At 31.9% G+C, this 21,681-nt stretch overlaps 1 protein-coding gene across 2 annotated transcripts in view; it reads right to left on the bottom strand.

The window, feature by feature from the left end:
- Positions 1 to 20,972, bottom strand: part of LOC125057968 (CCR4-NOT transcription complex subunit 6) — a 186,742-nt gene extending 165,770 nt beyond the window's left edge. For both annotated transcript variants that reach the window (XM_047661943.1, XM_047661944.1), the window contains exons 1-4: positions 20,840 to 20,972; positions 16,709 to 16,824; positions 13,998 to 14,191; positions 9,078 to 9,253 (exon numbers count right to left, since the gene is read on the bottom strand). In XM_047661943.1, the coding sequence (XP_047517899.1) occupies positions 9,078 to 9,253; positions 13,998 to 14,191; positions 16,709 to 16,816 (478 nt within the window). In that variant the 5' untranslated portion in view covers positions 16,817 to 16,824; positions 20,840 to 20,972. The remainder of the gene's footprint in view (positions 1 to 9,077; positions 9,254 to 13,997; positions 14,192 to 16,708; positions 16,825 to 20,839) is intronic.
- Between the last annotated feature and the right edge of the window lie 709 nt (positions 20,973 to 21,681).

Below are 21,681 nucleotides of genomic sequence, written 5' to 3'. Positions count from 1 at the left end.
CCTTAGCCTCGTAGGTTGCGAAAATTTACTAGAAAATTACAACAGCCGTATAAAGGCCTTATTATATTTCAATGTAATGCCCTTGCAGTTCAAGCAAGATTGATAAAATAATTGTTAGATGCAGGAATCCGTCAAGTATAATTATAATAATCTGTTATTTCTTTACACGTTTTTTGTATTCGTGACAAAGGTTAAATTATATCATCTATTGTTGGAAATATTTATGCAGTAATTATTGCATAACTTTTATATGATCAAAAACATTTTCATCTTACAGGAAACCGTGCAATGAGATTCAATTTGGGGTTATTATAATGGGTAAAGACGAGAATTAATAAGTTAATAAAATATATAATTTTCCGTCCAAGCTTTCATCCAAAGCTCAACGCAAGGCGTTTCGCAACTCTTGCGCAAATCATGACGTCACCTTCCGGCTTCGCTTTCGCAAACACTTTCACTCGATACTTATTGTCATTCAGCGCGCATCAAACTCGATAATATACCGATCGATAAACCTATAGGTTTCAAATCAATTTCGAGTTTTTACACGTAATAATGTACACGTTTTGAATATCGTTATTAGGATTAAACATAATCATAAATATTCTGTGTATAGCAGTTAGGGCAATGATACTGTAGCCCTTTTACCTTAAGAACGTAGAGGTAAAAGTTTAGGTTTGTTAGAGTTTTTGTAATTTTATATAGTAGGTACCATAATACATTTTTATCAAAATACTTCTATGTAGTTTCAAACTAGAGGCTCACATGTAATGATTACTTAAAATATTTATAATAATTATTATTAAAATACTAATTCACCACTTAAGGAGTAATAATATAGCATAAAGCACATGAAAGTCGATATTGTGACCACTTATAGCGAAATTATTCGTCGTCTTTATCACTTTCTGGTAAGTTCATTATACAAAATATAAGTTTTAGTAAAATACATTATGTAAGTGAGGCTTTGACGTAACATTTTGTGATAATTACGTCAAAGTAAACAATTGTTAAATCTATCATGTGTTATTTTCTTTATGTCACAGAAAATAACTTTTAAATATTAATATGTATATACATTATACAGATATAAGGTGCATTAAATAAAGAACGGGATGGATTTATTTATTATTATTTAGTGCTGAACCCCAGAACTTTAAGGAATGATCTAACAGGTAGGTGATATTATTTTCTTATCGTTTCGGTAAAACAAATTTTTAAGCTAGTTACTAGAAGGAAAGATGCAGCGTTGATTTTTTACTTCTTACATTCACGTTCCTTCAGGCATCAATCGGAAATGACCAACAAAAACCTGCAAAATTTTTCGCATCTGTTTTCTTTCGGATAACTATTGGCTATATTTCATAACAACATTTATCATATTCGCATGCACTTATAACCGAGTCAAAAGCTGACTACACAATAACCGCTAAACTAGGATAGACCCATTGAAAGCCGCGTTAAATCGTTCCACGTTGTCAGAGCAAGTGACAAACTGCGTAGAACAATGGCTTTACAATATCGGTGACAAAAATAAAATGCTTAAGACATTTTTCACGGACGTTTTCACCGAGAGCGTAACGGACTTGTAATACAATCAATTATCTAGACTTCCCACACTTTCCAAACGTATTGTGATGGACGGGACAATTGTAATATCATTGGATCCATTTTAAGTAGAGGCTGTATATGTACGCTGCTCTAGCCAACAAATACACACCTACATACTTTAAACTATCCCTGTTTCTCTATCTCTGTCAAAAATTAATTAATAAAATATAAATATAATGGAATGTCATAAACACAATATCTATATTGTTTTGTTTAATTAACAGCAATTATATCGCATTACTATCAAACGGAAAATCTGTTAGATGTATTAAATTAATTTTCACATAGGTTCTAAGGCGTGTGCCTGACACATACCCACACACACCCTCCTAACACTTACTCACACACACGTACATACAACTTTACTTCTACTAACTTCTAACTAGTTGACTGTTTTGTTTTTCTTTCCTTATTTAAAACGTTAAATTGTTGTTAGGCCATATGTACTTTTTGTAACCACTCAATATGACTTTGATGTGGAATGGAAGCCTATTTATCCATATCACAGGTTCTTACCTAGTTTGGAAACCAGTCTCCCAATACCTTCTCAACTGTAATCTTATTGTTTGTTGCAAATGTTATATGGGAGAAAATAAATTATTATTATTATTTTCATTACCAAAAAATGCTAATTTTCTTATACAATTCATACTTTTGTTTGAAGTAAATTTTCAATAAATCTTTTATTTAGGCTAAGTTTCATAATTTTATGTCATTCAACACGAATATAATGCATTTATTAAGCTTTTTTTCAATTCAACTCAATAAAAAGTATTACTTTTGTTCATTGCAGCTCAGAAAATAAACGAACGAAGTACACAATAAAACTACAAAACAATAAAACGAAACTACCGGAGTAGGCTTTCCAATTTAGCTGAATGTAATCAAAAAGAAATAATTAACTTTTTATTCCCCGTTGTTAACAATATTATCTCGGACAAAAGTGAGTCAACACAAACAATAGTGAAATTCAGCAACCACTTTCCAACTTCAGCGCAACCTCAAATTGATAAAATAAAAAGTTTGAAAGGCAGATAAAAATAATGGCAATATGAAAGCGAATTTAAACGATCGGACACGATGTTGTAGCTTAAGAGCCAATGATTTCATATTTCTTCAAATTTAGTTACACCTTTGATTCCAGCAATATTGTTCCGTGTTGGCATAGTACCTACTTTTAAGTCTATAAAGCACTTTCAACAACTTGTATAATTTGAATTGCAATGGGATTACAATTCAAATTATACTCTATTACGGTATGGAACAATGAGCAAACATGCATAATCTTTTAAAGAAAAACGCTTTTTACCGGATTAAAGTTATGTATTATTATTATAAATTTACAACTATTTGACATAATTTTAAATTTATCCGACGCGCGAAAATAGAGGACACCGTGAGCCATTTTTGCCAAAACCCTCCATCTTTTAGTCGATACCAACTCCGGGGAAACAAATACAGATAAGGCAACTTTCTCTGCAGCTGTGATACCTTTTGACATTCAACATCTTTTGTCTTCAGTCACCGTGACCACGCACGCTGTAAAGCACGCGAAACGTCGGATAAATTTAAAATTATGTCAAATAGTTGTAAATTTATAATAATAATACATAACTTTAATCCGGTAAAAAGCGTTTTTCTTTAAATGTGTAAAAGTTATGTAAATCAAAGACAATACTATGTGCAACAGTACGGACTGGAAAATGCAAACAAAATTAGACGACTGGAATTCAAGAAAACAAAGGCATCTCGTCTCCTAGCATCCATAAATTTTCTTAAAAGATGCAGAGACCACAACATCATCCCCAACTGTGTACGATTGGCTCCAAGAAAGGACATAGTTGGGAGCGCCAGTATTCTTGAAACAGCAAATAGAAAATTGTTAATTAAACTTGTCGCCGGACATAGAACAGAGTATCAACGACTAAACGTTCAAATCCAAAATGAAACGGAGGAACTTCGTGAGATATTATCGGAAACAGATTGGAGGCAGTGCATAAACATCTTAAACACTCGGGCTCACAACAAATTCAATAACTGCAAAGTCACACAAATAAAAAAGTTTGAAAAACTAGCACAGAACATCAATAGACAATTGTCAAACGTCGCGACTTTAAATGACACACCCGATAGCAGTCAAAACGTCACTGTCATCAATCTGTCGAAACAAAATTTGAATAAACAAACCATTGAGGTACTAAACAAAGGCTTAAATTTTGCAACGGCACCGCGAAAAATCCCTCACGAAGAAATTGTTAGTTACGTAGAGGAATGTATATTCAAAAATACGATACCAAAGGATGAGGCTGAAACCATACGGCAAGATATCTCGTGCATACTGCGAGCAAGCAAACCGCCAAAAAGAAACCTCACCTTCGCTGAAACAAAGGCTCTCGCGGAGCTAAAGGCGAACGAAGATTTGGTAGTACTCCGAGCTGACAAAGGGAATGCAACCGTTGTTATGGATACGTCGGAATACGAAAGCAAGATGGCTCTCCTCTTAAACGATGTCAATACCTACAAAAAAGTCGATAAAGATCCCACAAACAAGGTAATAAAACAAACATCTAGCCTCCTTACTAAATATTCTGAAACACTGTCATTAGACGTCAAATCTTTAACAACAGCCTGCGTAAAACCTCCAAAAATGTATGGATTGCCAAAAATACACAAACACAACAATCCTTTAAGACCCATAGTCAGTCATATCGACTCACCCACATACAAATTAGCCAAACACTTAGTGTCAATATTATCCCCTCTCAGGGGGCACACTAGTGCTCATGTTAAGGACTCTTACCATTTTGTGGAAACATTGAGAGATCTAAAATTACTCCACAATGAAACCATGGTGAGTTTTGACATTGAGTCACTATTTACAAACTTACCACTAAATGACTGCCTAGATATCATTGCAAAAAGACTTAGGGAACAGAACATGTCACCAGATTATGTAGATATTGTAAAACACTGTCTCACATCAGGATACTTAATGTGGAAAGATGAGTTCTATGTGCAGGTTGATGGAGTAGCCATGGGTTCTCCAGTGTCACCTATAGTCGCTGACATCTTCATGGAGGACTTTGAGGAGAGAGCTCTAGCCAATGCCCCGGTTAAACCTCGACTGTACAAGAGATATGTCGATGACACATTTGTAGTACTCCCCAATGACAAAATATCTGCATTTCTAGCACATTTAAATTCAATACACAAGAACATTAAATTTACTGTTGAACAAGAAAACAACAACTGTCTGCCCTTTTTAGACATTTTAATTATACGCAAAGCAGATGGCACACTAGGTCACACAATACACAGGAAGGCAACCCACACAGATAGGTACCTCAATGGTGAATCCCACCACCACCCTTCACAACTGCTTTCTGTCGGTAAATGTTTGTTTCAGAGAGCCCAGCGTCTTTGTGATGATGCCCACCTCGAGGAGGAACTACAGCATGTCAAACAGGTGCTACACCGAAACAAGCTGCGCATCCCCCGGCTACATCACAAAAACAAAAACAAGACACAAACAGTTCCACGCCAGCCAGCCTACTTGCCATATGTAAAGGGAGTTACAGATAGAATTAGCCGGATCCTAAAACGAGCTTCTATTCATACAATTTTCAAGCCGCACAAGAAGATTCAGCAATTCCTAAAACCAATCAAAAGTAACACCCCATTGCAAGATGCAGGTATATACAAACTGGATTGCGACTGTGGCCTGTCTTACATAGGGCAAACTAAACGCAATATGTCCAGCAGACTCAAAGAACACATTGCAGACATAAGACATAGACGACACACAAAATCAGCAGTCTGTGAACACATACTAGATAGGCCTAATCACTACATACGCTTTGACCAACCAAAAGTACTTGCGAAAGAGAAAAGATTCTTCCCAAGATTGGTACGCGAAGCCATTGAAATCAAAAAACACCCCAATTTCAATAGAGAAGACGGCCTAAAATTGTCAAACACCTGGGATCCAATAATATCCAAATTAAAATCTCAAAAAGAAAAACAATCCGCGAAAATAGAGGACACCGTGAGCCATTTTTGCCAAAACCCTCCATCTTTTAGTCGATACCAACTCCGGGGAAACAAATACAGATAAGGCAACTTTCTCTGCAGCTGTGATACCTTTTGACATTCAACATCTTTTGTCTTCAGTCACCGTGACCACGCACGCTGTAAAGCACGCGAAACGTCGGATAAATTTAAAATTATGTCAAATAGTTGTAAATTTATAATAATAATACATAACTTTAATCCGGTAAAAAGCGTTTTTCTTTAAATGTGTAAAAGTTATGTAAATCAAAGACAATACTATGCATAATCTTGCTTTGACGGCCATGGTAACCTCAGATTGGGTACAAAAACATCTATTTGTATGTAGAACTTCCAAGTCGATCTTACCTCGTTTATTTGATTTTATTAAGTACCAGATTAGACAAAGGTTTTTACGTTTGGTGAATTTCAGCTTAAACCAATTCAAACATCAAATGTCGAGTCTGGAAATATGTACGTTAAACGCGCCTTTCATTCTAAATTTAGGTAAACAACATCTCTAGTTTAGTCTTACAAGTAAATGCCCAAAAATGCAATATGCAAATGCTGCATGCCATAACTAACAAAACAACGTATATTTTCAACAAAACGAACGTCATCGAACACATTTACGTGCATTTCAGAGGTTCGGTTTATAATAGTTTGTAGACTTGACATGACTTAAAAATACATTGAACACAGACGCGGAAGCCATAGCCCATAAACTGTTACAGGAATTACAGAATAACAACAAAGTAATGCATTTACGTAGATTACTAGTCTGGCTAATGAAAGAAGATAACGAAAAAGCGCGGCAAATTCAAAAAAAAATTAGTATGGTATCCCTAAAAGTATGATATATTTTGTGGATTAAACTTACTTGATACTTGATTTTATTGTATTATTTTTTACATTGATAGTAACTGTTATTCTATGAAATTAAATACTATAGGTACGTATTTAGTCTTTTACTATTAATACTTAAAATTAGTAGCATTGCATGGAAAACTGAAACTATAATTATTATAAAACACAACTTTATTCGGAATAATCAAATCCTGCGAAAAAAACGAAATATTCTATCAAATAAAACAAACTTTAGGATATAATACCTGTTAACTATTTGGAAAAAATATATAATAGAAATAAAAATGAGTAATTGCATGAAGTATCAAGACAATAAATCATACTAACCTAAGAGATTCAATGACATTCTGAGTTGCCATCCGAAAGTGTTTAAATAATTCAATTATCTTCTTTCATTATCCAGACTCTAGTAACCTTTACGAATAAAATCAGCATATCTAACACTACCAGTGCTACATAAATAAAACGCGTCTAATTGACCGCGCGCGTCTCAAATCTCGCGACGTCTCAATCGCGGCACAGATAATGTGATGTCATCGTGACTTGCGGTACTAAAATTTTAAATTCTTTATACTCTATAAGTCTATGGTATTTGGCCACTGTTTGTATCAACGCTAGAGGCCATTAAAAGAAATAATCGAAAGGTGTACAGAATGTTCGTGTTTTACGCCATATTAAAAAAGGTTACTATTATTCCAATACTTTTTAATTTGTGGTATCAGCTGCTGTTTTGTAAAAATCGTATAAATTGTTGTCGATTTAAAAAAAATAAGTGTAAAGAGTATAAGTATAATTACGACACAAATTATGCTACAACTAATATGATTATGCTATAATAGTAATAAGTTAACATGATTTAGGTCTGGGGGCCCCAGATTTCTGTATTTGTTTCGATATTTATTTTTTAATAGGCAAGTAGTTAATCAGCCTGTGCCTGACACAACGCCATCGACTTATTGGGTCTTTGCCTTGCCGGTTTCCTCATGACGTTTTCACCGTACGACCGAGTATTAAATGCGCACTTAGACAGACAGCACTCTAAAGCTATTAGATCAACACGGCTCTTAAAAACAGGACAAAACATTTTTCACCTAATGATTTCTCTTTAAAAACCCGAATTATTGCTTCACACCGCTATATTTAAACTAGCTGACCGGGCAAACGTCGTTTTGCCATGTATATCATTTATAATAAAAAAATAGGGGTTGATCGTAGAGGGGTGAAAGTTAGGGGTTGTATGTATTTTTAAATGCTGTATCATAAAAAAATAAAAACAGAAAAAAATATCTAAAAATAAAAATATTTAGGGGTGGACTACCCTTAACATTTAGGGGGATGAAAAATAGATGTTGTCGGAATCTCAGACATACCCAATATGCACACAAAATTTCATGAGAATCGGTCGAGCCGTTTCGGAGGAGTTTAACCACAAACACCGCGACACGAGAATTTTATATATTAGATAAATCTTCAGGCTATTTTTGTTCCCAATAAAGTGGGGTAAAAAGAACACGACTATATTGACACATTGAGCGTGTACGCACATCGATTAAGTTTAAATGGTTCTTTTATGAATGTGGCTACTGTTGGTCCCATTAAACCTGTAATTGGTTATTAAAAAGTGAATCGCCTGAGGTCAAACAAAGTAGGCAGTGGAGTAGCACAGTAGCTTTTCTAGGTCAAACGTGTGTGTATTTTCGATTACCTACTTATAATGAGAAATGCTATATATTTTCAATATTTACTACACTTAATTTTCATATTCTATGATTTAGTATTTTTCTCTATTTCCAAATTATAAGTGTTTTGAAAACATTTCAATTGATAGAACTCGTTTGGTTTAACTTGAATATATACAACATATTTGTAAATTTCTGAACGAATTTGAGATTAACTAAACTTAAAAACCTATCTAATCTATATACATTTTTTGAAAAGAGATTCACAAGATTTTGAAATAGAGCGAAGACATGCGCAGTGTCAACACAATATTAATCGGCAGACTAATTTAAAAAGCTATAATTTAATCACTGTTTTTGAACCTTTGTTAACTCTTGAATAGCTAGCCCTTAACACGCACCTACGTAATATCAAACAGTTAACATAATAAAATGGTAATGATTTTTGAAATTTGAGCGCCATGGGTGGCACAAATCAGAAACACACATACGCAAATTGTTAGTAAAATTGATACCTCTCAATATTTAGAATCAACTACAGTATTAATAAACTCCAGATATTTTAAAATAAACAAAATAATTAACTTGCGAAAAGCGACATCTACACTAATCGCTGTGTATTAATATCTCACTGGTGTATACAAATGTACTAGTTCCTTTCAACACCGCAAGAGGGAGCTTTTGTTAATTACATTTATAGATAGGATTCTAGCGTAAATCATTGTTTATCGAGTCGATAGTACTAGATTAGCAAGTTTATTGTACCCAAACTACCATTACTTGTCCGGCCGTGTAACCTGTACTTGTTATAACGTTAATATCCATATATTTATCCACATATATGGTCTGTTAATATAGAGCTAAAAAGCCTACCTTGTAAGTTATCCAGTAGATACGTCAGCAGCTTGGCAGTCCCATTATTATCGTTGTATATTGATAGCATCTCCTTACTCAGCGGGTTTCCCTGAAGACCTAGGAGTTGGAGGTGAAAGAGTTTGCCCAGATCGTACGGCAGTACTCTCAGGTAGTTATTGTGCAGGTGTAACTCTCTGGAACAATAAATATATTATTAGTAAAAGTTGATAACAAATGTTAATATACAATTACATATTAAAGAAACAGTCTGGAGGGAAACACGATATCGGCGGTGTTATAAAATTGTATACAAATTTCTTTGACAAAAACTAATTTTTCATTCCTTATGCATACAAAAATGAAAAAAGATGTCCTTGGTATAAAATTTTGTCAATAAGAGAACAAAGAAATATGAATGACAGTATAATGAAGTCTTCCATATCTTAAGCTATCTTTGTATTACCATTTATTATGTTCAAATAAAATTAACCCGTCAACTCTTAGGCGTTAACACGGTTCGTAAACAATCATACTTTCATACTTTTGTAATCATTTTTAGTTTTATTGCTATCTATGAGTCGCTGTCGTTCCTAACGATAAGCCTGTGGCATCAAGGCGTTAACACTTTTCATCTTCAAATCAAATTAAAATATAATTTATTAATGTAGGTAACTTAACGTACACTTATTATCGACACATATATACCTATACTTCTAAATTTACATTTACTGTCAGTTCTCAAATCAGGGCCGAAGAACGGACAAGAAGAATTATTAAATAAAATTAACTAGATGACCCGCGTAAAATTGGTATCACCTACACATATTTGTGTCAGAACCTAACACATTTTTTTTTAAATCAGACCAGAGATCAAGCCTCATACTACAGCTATGCAACACAAATTTATAAAGGCATCTATAAATATATGACCAAGTAACAATTTATTATTTCTAACATTAAAGCTAGGGACAGCTTATTTTTATTATTTATGTTTCCCACCGTTTAAAATGTCCCTGAAGTCCCGTCCCGTATTTAAAGATCTTAAGTAGCCAAATCGGTCCAGCCATTCTCGAGTTTTAGCCAGACAAACGGATATCGATAAATTTATTTATATGTATATATGCAATATATATATAATTGCCGAAGACAATTGTTATATCAAAACAATTTGGGTTGTTTTGACTATTTCAATCTCCTTGTATTTTGTTTGGTCTCTACAAAATTTAACTTTAATGATTGTTTGTAGCTGGTATTACCACTGCCTAACAAAAAATGATGACGTCATCTAACGACAAACCATAGTTCAATAAATTTATTTCAAAACCCGTTGCGCTGATGTTGCAAACTTGAATCAAACTACGAAAACTCAGAGATCGGGATCGTTAACTTGTAATAGCACGTAAAGAGTCAGCTTGCCCGAAAGGGACTCTTGGACTCAAGTTTTCACTCAACACTTAGTTTGTTTTTTTTTCTTTAATAAAACTTGAGGCAGAGCTTGGGCCACTGAATAAAGTGCTAGCCGCCGCCTATGGACACTTGCAACCTTTGAGGAATGGTACGCTCTTTTCTTGGAGACAACTAAGTCATAACGGTTCGGAAAAACGTCAGAAAGTGCCTTAAAAAGCTCGTTCTATATTAAATGCGATCTATTTAAAATTAAAAAATCATACAAAATAATTATTTTGTTTACAGAATTACGTCATGTACTTACAATAACATTTTAACAATTATCTACAAAAATAAATTACATATTATCACGTATTCTGTATAAATTGAAATTCTCATATCAATGTCCTTTAGTTGACATAATCGTGTATGAAGTCTTAGGCAAGGTTTTACGACATTAGGTCAATGACTTTTGGTTTAAAGAAAATCCTAATAATAAACAGAGATAAAGCATTATTAAAAGCTTACATTGATAGCTTTTCATTACATGTTTACGGATTGTATCTTGCCATCCATATTTTAACAACTTTAAAGGATAGGAATTTATATTAGAATTTTTTAATTTTTTGTCCTAATAGTTTACAAGGTAGGTTTAAACTATTTTAACGGAAACGAATACAACGTTAACTAAAAATAGTTTTAATTGCAATAAATTTATTAAAAATAAGAAATTTGCTACCCAATAAAAACTACTATATTTAAAGATGAGCTGATAAAATGCTATAACAAAGGCTAGGACTAAAAATTAAAAAAAATACTAATATAAATTCAAAGATGCGCGCGCACAGGAAAATACAATATTTTAACGAACAATAATATTTACAAATCCGCTGATATCGCAAATGAGAGTTCGTTGACACCGACTAGTTTGTTTTGTATATAAACGAATAATTCTCAAGGCATTCAGCTGTTTTATCTATTATCACGATAATCATATTTTGCATGCGAAAATCAACCTAAAGTGTTGCTAAATATCAAATCAAGGTACATTTAAACACCGAATTCACGTTAGAAACTGGTTAATCGAGTGTGGCTTAAGATGATATAATTAATTTATTCTTTAAGTTTTGAGGGTATTTTTATTTTATTTACGTTATCAAACATTACATATCACACATTTTAAAATGAGGACTATCAAACACTTATGAAGTATTTTAGAAAAAGTATATACACGATTGAAATTGACATTAGAACTTAAGAAGACGAACCACTAACTAACGGTTTAACTGATCATTATAACCACAGTAAGAATAGAAGAGTAGGCATCATCTGACTTTATTGTATATAAATTCACAATCAGTTCTTTTCCTATTTGCATGTCTACAGTTAATGATGAAAACGTCAAACAATAGTCATAGCCGTGTGTCAAAATCCAATACATTTATTGTGTCTTGCGACTCTGAATCTTACTCTAACCCCAAGTGCTAATTTTCTATGCATTATTTATAATAGCTTATCTACCAATAATGTTTATCACCGATTACCGCAAAACAATACCAAACTCGCCAATCTTTCATTATCACAATTAGTTTGAAACTTCACAAGCATTTCTTTTAAATACTGTAAAAATCTATGAATAGAATCTTAAAGCAAATTAGTTTCCGCCAAGGTGAAGAAGTTCCGCCATTTACTCGATGAATTAATTATAAATGCAAGAGAAATTACTTCTATCATTGTTATGGATAATTTCAAAATCTATTGATACTAGTTAACGCATTGAAACTTGGTCTGGGTAAAATTATAATTATTATTTATAATAACTATTCGCTTTTATAACTTGAAAAGGAATAGTTAGTTAACGAGTAAGCTAGAAGGCTAAAATAGTTGCTTAATCTAAAAACTGATTTGAATATACATATATATATAGGATAGGTACATCGATGCTATCTTTGTATGAAAATGTTGCTATAAAAAAAATCCGACATTTTTTAAATCCCACATCACTGTGGCCATCGCTATCGCCCTCAAAATAGTGATTACGTTAGAAAAAAAATCTACCATTTTGTATGTGTACAAATTTTGCAAGCCATTTCTCATTATATTATAAATTGTTTTTCGGAAATTGTAACACTTTCAGGTCCACAACCTTTGCTGTACATTACCATAACTAATAGCCAAGCGAATAATTAATTAAAATATTTTTTTTACCAAGCAATTTAATATACTTTTTTATGTCTTAAACTACGTAAAACAATTAACCCCTAAGATATCATTAAAATTTAAGGCCAGAACGCTACGTCATTTAAGCAAGACCTTCAATCACTATCCAGCCTATTAATATGGAACTTAATTTTTTTTTTAATAGTACAATAAAATACGAATTTTAAATTTAGCCTTTGCCGTCACTTGAATCAAATTAATATCATAACGGTAGGGTTAAAACCGTGGGAAACAAAAATGAACGAAAAAATAAAATATTAATAATTGCATGTACATATACCATATATGTACATGGAATCACGTAACATAACTGACAATCGATTTAATCTTTCCCTAATCCGTTCGTTAACGAATCCTCTAAAGTCATGACGTAATAATAGTGACGACACGTAGTGTCAATGGCACCGAGAGTAACGGTTTTGTAAACTGTGAGCCTATACAACTTGTTTTTTAACTCAGATTTATAACATGTATGGTTCAAAGCGTTACTTTTTAGTCATTTTATTTTTAACAAGTAATTTGTAATAAGTACGATGTTTTTGTTCAGGGACGTCGCGGTCGCTGCATTCTTAACTATACAAAAAAAATTGTTGTTATTGTAACAAACGAGATGATTTAAACAGTTAAATATCAATCCAAGATAATTGTGTTTCTATATAAAAAAAATAAAATTGACTACTACTTCTTAAAGATCTTAATGTTTTTGTATTATTTTTTAGATAAAGGCGATGACAGATGGATCTTATTTATTATCCCAATCAACACTCAAATAGTTACTCATATTTAATTCTTTAATTGAACGAGTCGGTAAATATATAACAATATGTACCTACTTAAAGTACGTAATCTTATCAAATTGCGTATATATTGGCCGTATTTAACTCAATTGTTCATTAAGACAAAATGAAAAAGCATTTTGAGAGAACAATGGTTGTGTACATTTTCTTGCTAAAACCTAATTCAATAGGAAACATAAGTACAGAATCATAAAAATTATAATTCTTTAACAACGTATTGCTCAAAAAATTTCTTTGTGAAAAGATATATAGATATAGATGAATTTAATCAAATACGAGTCATCAATCACTAACAACTAACATACTATTTGATCCTACGATTTGTAAAAAAAAAACAGAAATGTTAAGAAATCAGCCACCGCGAATTCCCTTGCCTTAGATGAGCATGAAAACTGTCTGTTCAGCGCCTGCTTTCAGCGAGTTAAGTAAAACATTGCCCTCGTCTCTACACAAATTATCTCCTCCGTAGTTGTACAAACGCAACAGAGATTAGGCCTTAATAAAATTGAAATACCCTTAGTTCCAAGAGTTTTACCTGAGCTGTATGAGGTCTCCTAACTCAGCGGGCAGTGTCCTCAGTTTATTGCTGGACATATCGAGTGTGTGCAGGTTGACCAGTTGGTTGATATCAGGCGGAATCCGTTGTAACGAGTTGTCGTTAAGGTACAACGCTGTGAGGTGCGACAGTTGAAAAAGTTGGGGCGCTAGAGCGCGGACACCTCCTGTTATCTGAAAAATCATGGGAATGCTTGTTAGTTTACCTTTGCTGGTAGAATCATTCGAAATATTGTCCAATAAAACCACGGAATACATAGCTAGCAGGTTTTTGTCGAATTATGTACTACCAGTGGTCAAGGACCAGTTTTTATGTCGCACATATACAGATTCTATTAAGTATGATTATTCAATCAGGCATGCTTGGGGTGTCTATCTTTCACCACTCCCGTGATGTTAACCTATCCCATATGAATAACAGAAAGATTTTATCTCTAAATTAACATTTGCCCAGAAAGTTAGAATTTCGATTTCCTATCTCGAATCAAACATGTAAATACATTCCATATCTATTATGAATCGCAATTGTTCCAGTTTTATGAGTACAGTAGGTTTTGTTTACACGTAACTAGAACAATTTAAAGCTAGGACAGAGCAAAGATTTGCTATCCACTTCCAACTGTTTTCTCAAACAGAATTAATCCAGTTTAGGTGATGCAGAATTTACGTCACATATTTTTCTGGAGTATTTGTAAATGAAATTGTATATTAAGCTAAAACACAAAAATAATATAATCAAAATCAAATGCTGGAAACCTCACATATGGAACATTATATAGAAAACAATTTATATCCTACAAGATTTTTGAATTTGAAATAAAACAATTTAAGTAGGTATATGGCGTACCATTACCTGGTTGTACTGGTTTCTATAAAGGTGATTTTCTATTTCCTACATTTTTGAGCGATAAAATAAACAAAATTTATTATAATGATCACGATGAAAAAATGAAGAACGATAGACCATTTGTTTTAAATACAAAATTTGAATTTAAAAAAGTTATTAATTGAACATGTAAACGGAAATTCTAATGTTTATTTATAAAGGACGAAAAATAGCATTACTTTTTTATAGAGATCAGACAGGTGGTTGTATTTAAAGAATTTCGTTGACCGATATTTCTCTGTATCATATTATTTATAGAATTTATTAAGCAAGAGGAATGAACAACGATGTATCTAAAGCTTAAATCAAAACATAAGCACACACTCTCAGGTTGAAAACGTATTGAACCATCACAAATTTAAATAATGAAGAAATTTGTTAGTGGAATTATTAAAAATTATATGTTTTCTTAAACAAAATGATCCTAAACAGTTAAACTATAAATCTTAAAAGAAAATCTTTTTATTTTTATTTATTGGATACTGTTTAAGTTTTAACCCGAAGCATTTTGAGACCGTTTTTCCGTAGCTTTGTTTTTTTATATTACAGTTATTCAGGTACAAATTGTTTCATATGTAAGTGCGATACCAGTTAAAATCTAAGAGGGGTCGCTAGTATATAAACAAACACCCTTACGACCCAACATTTTAACTGTTCAACCTACAAACCGGTCTCATTAAACTGGTTTTTGGGTCTCAAGTCTTTCATTCCTTCAAGACACAAACAAAAGTTCGATAAAATTTTACCTGTCCGTAAGAAAATTCACAAAATAAATTTTATTCTTTTATTTTGTGTGTGTTCATTCCGACTCACTCTGATATCCGTAAATACTAACAAAAATCTGAAGTCATGATTGATATTGCTAAACTTATTTGGATGGAAATAGTAATGGTTTCGGATTGGAATACTGGTGAGTGTTAAAATCAAACTTGACCAACCCAAAAATGCAGCTACTAGAGATTACGTGATTTCACAAATTGCCTGTTCGAAATGTTATTTAACTTGACTTCGTGTCTAAAGATAAAACTGATCGGCGAAACAGACACAGACGGTTCTATGTTCATGTAATTTGCTGACTTTTCAAGCGTAAAGCAATTATGTAGTGTAACCATAGCCTGGGGTCATGAACCGTCTTAACTCTTCTATGCGACATTGGTATTCTATTACTCCAAAGACACTATGACACTATGGTCTCGAAGTCTGAGGAACATCAACCAACTCAACCAAAATACATCCTGCCAATAATCGTCGGTACACATAATTGTGTACGCATTAGGGATGCATCGATACGCTTTTTTGCCGATACGATACCGATGCCGATACACTTATAGGAATATAGTCGATACCGATACCGACACCGATACTAACGCTTATTGAATTAAAATTAAATTAAGGTAAAATATATCTAGTTAAGTAAAAGTTTATAATTTTTATTAAAAAAAATATACATATATACAAAAAATAGTGACAAACTTTGAATAATTTGAAAGGTTTTGTTACTAAAATTAAAAATTAAGAGTAAAAATTAAATTAACATAAAATAAATAACTGTTAATAATTAAAATTAACAATGATAACATTGTTGTAATTCTGTATTTTATTAAATTTGGTATCGAAAAAATACTACTCGCGATAGCAGTTAAAAGCCAACTAAATGCGCTAAGAGTGAAATTTGAAATGTATCTGTGAATCGGCAATGAAAATATCGCCGATATATCGGTATCGGTATCGGATGCATCCCTAGTACACATTTCTAATACAGTGGTAAATATTTTCTAAGACCTGCTCCATCTTACTTATCTTACCTCAAGCGTTGTCCAGCTACCGCGTCTGCCTGATGCCCGCTCCGCCTCGGACATAATGTGGTAGGTACGCGCGCTAGCGCCCTCATGCTTGTCTTTATTGCGAGACATTCTGTCACCTGCGTTAATATTAATTAAATCAGTCAGCGAAAAACACCACCATCAAGATCAGATATGGATTTGTAAAAAAAAGAGGAGTTAGCTGCTGTTAGTTACGATGTAAACATTAACGCCTTGCAGCATGAAGAGGACGATAACGTAAAAATATATATAATATATGAACAAGGTGTTAATTGTTCGTAATGAATAATAAGAGCATAACAATACGATAAATTAATTATCGGTGATTTTATATCTATTTAATCAAACTCCACATACATTAAAATTACCATTTATTATAACGTAATTATAAACGAGTAGTTTAACCCCGACACAATAAAAAAATAATTCAAAGCAAACTGCGTTCAAACACGCAATGGTGTTAGAACCGATAAAATGTTAATACAACAAAACCAAAATCTATTCAATTACTAATCAAACAAAGACTACATCAACAATTCTTGTACTTTTTTTACGTACCAAATTACGCTACGTACCCATACTTGTCAAAGAGGAATAATATTTTTACTTTACTGTATAATATGTATGCATACATTATGCAAATATCAAAATGAAAATAGCTGTTAATTTGTAAACAAACGTAAATTGAAATTTAAATGTTGTTGAAAACACACCAATATTTTTTACCGAACTCAAACATTATTAATATCTTGTTTAAAGTTGTTGCTAAATAAAACAACTTACAATGTTAAATTAAAACAGGGTCGCCCTGTATTCTAAGAAGTATCAAAAGATGACACAATTTAAAAAGAAATTATACTTTTAAAATATATAATTTTAGTTTTCCGAATATTGCTCATCGTTTTGTAAACTTTACACCTTATACACCACTTTATATAACCAACGTTAAAAACATGGAGATTTCAGATTTGCGATATTGGTTTGTTTGTTACAGAGTCGATTACGTAGAAACGTAATTTAAGGAATAAGATATATTTTTTTTAATCATATAAAAAATATATATACATATATTCATATAAAAGCTAATGCTTTTACCTCAACCCAGCGTATAAAGATAGGGGTAAAATTAAAAAAACTAAAAAGGAATTATTCAAACAAAGTATCTGTCTACCCGTGCGGAGTTTTGTTTAGTTAGATAATAGTTCTAAGTAGGATATTTATCCTCCGCAATCTAATTATAATCTCAGCGAGTTTTGAAAGGTTCCCGTTCCTTGAATTAGAAAGGGAATTGTAATAACTGTTACATAATTCAGCCTAAAATAATTCTCACGTTTCTATAACTGAAATTTAATTTTTACGAAATTACGGTTGCTTCACCCCAATATTCGCGTTGCATAAAATCGTACGCCTAAATTGAACTCTTGTGCTGTTGATGACACAATAATTGTTTGACCCACTCTCGGTACCAAACAATACAAACCAATTGAATGCACTCAAAGGTGTATTTGGACCTTCTTGCATGTGTATTACTTTTCGTAACCGTACAACTCCGCCGCGACCTCTAGGCACAATTTTATATTAAATACATTATATATTATGGCAATATATTTAGCAACAGGGGCCATTTCGAGCAAATGTCCTATTTCATTTTATCATTTATGTCACTGATATTTTCTCTTTAAAGCCATCTTTGTTTTTGATACTAGCAAAAAAACGTAAAATGTAATACAATTGTTAATAAACATATTGATGAATTTGACATTGCTCTTAATATTTTGAATTATCCGCATTGTTATCAACTGAAAAAAATACAATTAACCCGCATTTTATTTGTGTTTATATTGCCATTACCATAAGTCCTCTAAGATAAATTTAAATTCGCAAGGTGAACAGTAAACGATGCGCGCACTTTCGTAACTGAAATAATCATTTGAGTTAAAGTGGGACAATTTCTAATCCATTCAACACTCAAAAGTGGTGATATTGCTTCACCAGTGTTCTCATAATACCATGCCAAATAATTATAATTAATGAATAAATAAACCACAGTCACATAGCATTATGTTTTTGTCCTATACAAAACAAATTATGTGTGTTGTTTAATATGTAAATTATTCAAATATTTGTTTTTATAATTTTTTTGTTATCAATAACAGTGTAGGTATATTTTGTCAAATATGTAAAAGATCTGGGTATAAAGATAAAGTCAACAATACACCAACTAAGTGGCCCTTAAAATTATATAGACAGAAGCTATCTTCACTCAAGCTTATATGCAAGATAAAAATGAATCTTAGGGATAGATATATTTATTTTTATTAAACCAAAATTAGCTTTATATTTAATAATATTAATAAGGTTAAATATGTTGTTGCAACCTAGGAGACATTAACAAATCCTTGATAATTACCATGATGAAATAGTTGATAGAAACTATAAATATAGTGATTATGCAATGAATAATCCAATTTATTCAGTTTCTACATGCAAGTACACCTACTTATAAAGTAACTATGCGATGTTAAAAATTATAGGGTTAAAGTTTCTTCTGAATTACAATTGGCAATAGGCACCACCTCAATGGCCGAGCACATCCTAGTCTAACATTTTTTTTAAATTGTTAAGGACTGAAGGCTGATAGACTGTAAATTTTAAAATGTCCTTTTTTGTTTGGTTTCAAAATAATCTGGACTTCAAGAAAACTGCACTGCTTGAAACTAAATGTAGGAGTTTCAAGATTTACCTTGCTAATAATCAATAACTTATATATATATTGTTAAACTTTTTACTTTAACATGGAGATTATATAGGTATAGAAGTATGTGGATAAAGACAACAATGATTTATTTGAGTTTCTTTTAATTGAAACTAAACACACATTTATACTATAAATTATACTGGCTTTGGCTTTGATTTTTTTAAGTATATCAAATGTTATGACTTCTCATTTGCCTGGGGCTTATTATTTATATACACAATAACTTAAGTAACATTATCATTTATTACAACCATATATGGCAAAAGACTAAAAATGTTGGCCCATACAACATAAGATACAGTAATAATATAATAATTCTGAATAATTATAATATAGGTTTAATCAGAGTCGCCTTATTTCTCCAAATAAAACAATGTGTGAACAAATTCAAGTGGAACATAAGTTTCCTAAAACTTTAAGTTAAAGATACTCTAAAAGCAATAAGGTATTTTAGGAAACACAAATAACATGTAACACATATATTAGAAGAATTTACTTTATTATATTACGTTTTTTATTATTCATAGAGGATCAGAGCAGAATAAACCAGGATATACTATGTAAGTAATTTATCAACAAATACCAACAAATCTCTGATCAAATAGGAAGTACACAATTTCCTTGATAGTAATGTTTTATTTATCATTATTATCTTAAAATATCATATTAACTTATTATATTATCACAGAATTGATGGATATAAAATAAATACTTTTTATTTACTATTTCTTTTATGAGAATATTTAAACTAAGAAAAAAGAAGTGCTGTATTAATACAATATGTAATTTAAATACAGATTTACATAAGTACATACAAGCAAAGATTTATATATATGGACCTCAATCTATAATTATCTAAGATATATAGATAAGTTTAATTCTAATATATATCATTACAATAAGATACTCAAACAATAATACTTAATTGTCTTAAGACCATTGCAACTATAAGAAATTTGTTTACCATTTCGTTTACGATAATACCTTATAAGCATGCCAAGGGGTCATGAGGAGAGGCAAATATATTTCATTTGATAAAGGATTATCTTCGCTTGAGAAATATGTAAAACTGTGTTCCATAACCTCCGTCAATCTGGAGGTATACCTAGAGTTTTAACAGAATTGATTAAGCTCATGTGATTTATGTATTTTTAAGAGCCATTCTTATAAGAAAAAGTGCTCGTTTAATTCATTATTTGAGTATTAAATTAGTAAATGCGTATGATCTTTGTATACAGCTGACATGAAAGAGATGGGTCGACTCGACGCACAATTGACGGTCGAAGCGCCAAATCACAAGACACAGATGCCCCATTAGTATATAAAATTGAAATGTTTTATTAGATAAAATATACCTTCATCTACTCCTTAAAAGTGTTTCCTCCAACTCGGATTAAATATACAAGCAATAAATCACTGTAAACACACAATAGCACAATCTTGACATACACGACATCAAACGTCCATTTACCGACTACAGCGACAATCGACACTAGCGGCGTATTCTAGAACCTTTCCTTAGTAGTTTTAGGTCGCAAGCATAGACAAGTGTTGTTCACAGATTAGCGAATGGTAATAAATAAGAATACCATGAGTGTGCCAAACTTATGCAAATTTAAGTTATGATCTATTGTTATATAAATTTAGGATTTTTCTGTCTTTAATGCCTGTTTGTCATTTATATTTATTTTTATTTAGGTAATTTTTGAATATTACATAGCTAGACTAGCGAGATTTACTTTATTAAAAATATATTTAATAAAGTACATACAAAATATTTTACCGGTTTTAATATGAATAAATATTTTTAATTAGATCAAAAATATTTACCTGAATTTAAGAACTTTTAACAGTTGGTCAATTAAGCTGACACTCATAAACTTGGATATTCTAAATCATTGACTTTCTAGACACCACTTAGATATTTAGTCAAATTAAAAGTTTGCTTTAGGATTTCCATCGTTCGAAATGCATTGTTAATCTAGAGTCATGCGTTCGAACTCTCTCATAACTAATTTGATGAATGATCCGGTAGGCAGATATGAGATATCCTACAGTAGGTATTATCACGAAAGCAGGCATATACCAACATCACAAAGACCGTCGGTAAAAGGTGTTCACTAAGTTAATTGGTACTTAGTTTGTCGATCGTTAGATCCATTTTGAATGCCTAGAAAAGCGCTAGTTGTGAAATATT

The sequence above is a fragment of the Pieris napi genome, chromosome 17, assembly GCF_905475465.1.
Source record: "Pieris napi chromosome 17, ilPieNapi1.2, whole genome shotgun sequence".
Taxonomy (NCBI): Eukaryota; Metazoa; Arthropoda; class Insecta; order Lepidoptera; family Pieridae; genus Pieris; species Pieris napi.
Note: the sequence above shows the minus strand (reverse complement) of the source record. Positions and strands in the feature narration are given on the sequence as shown.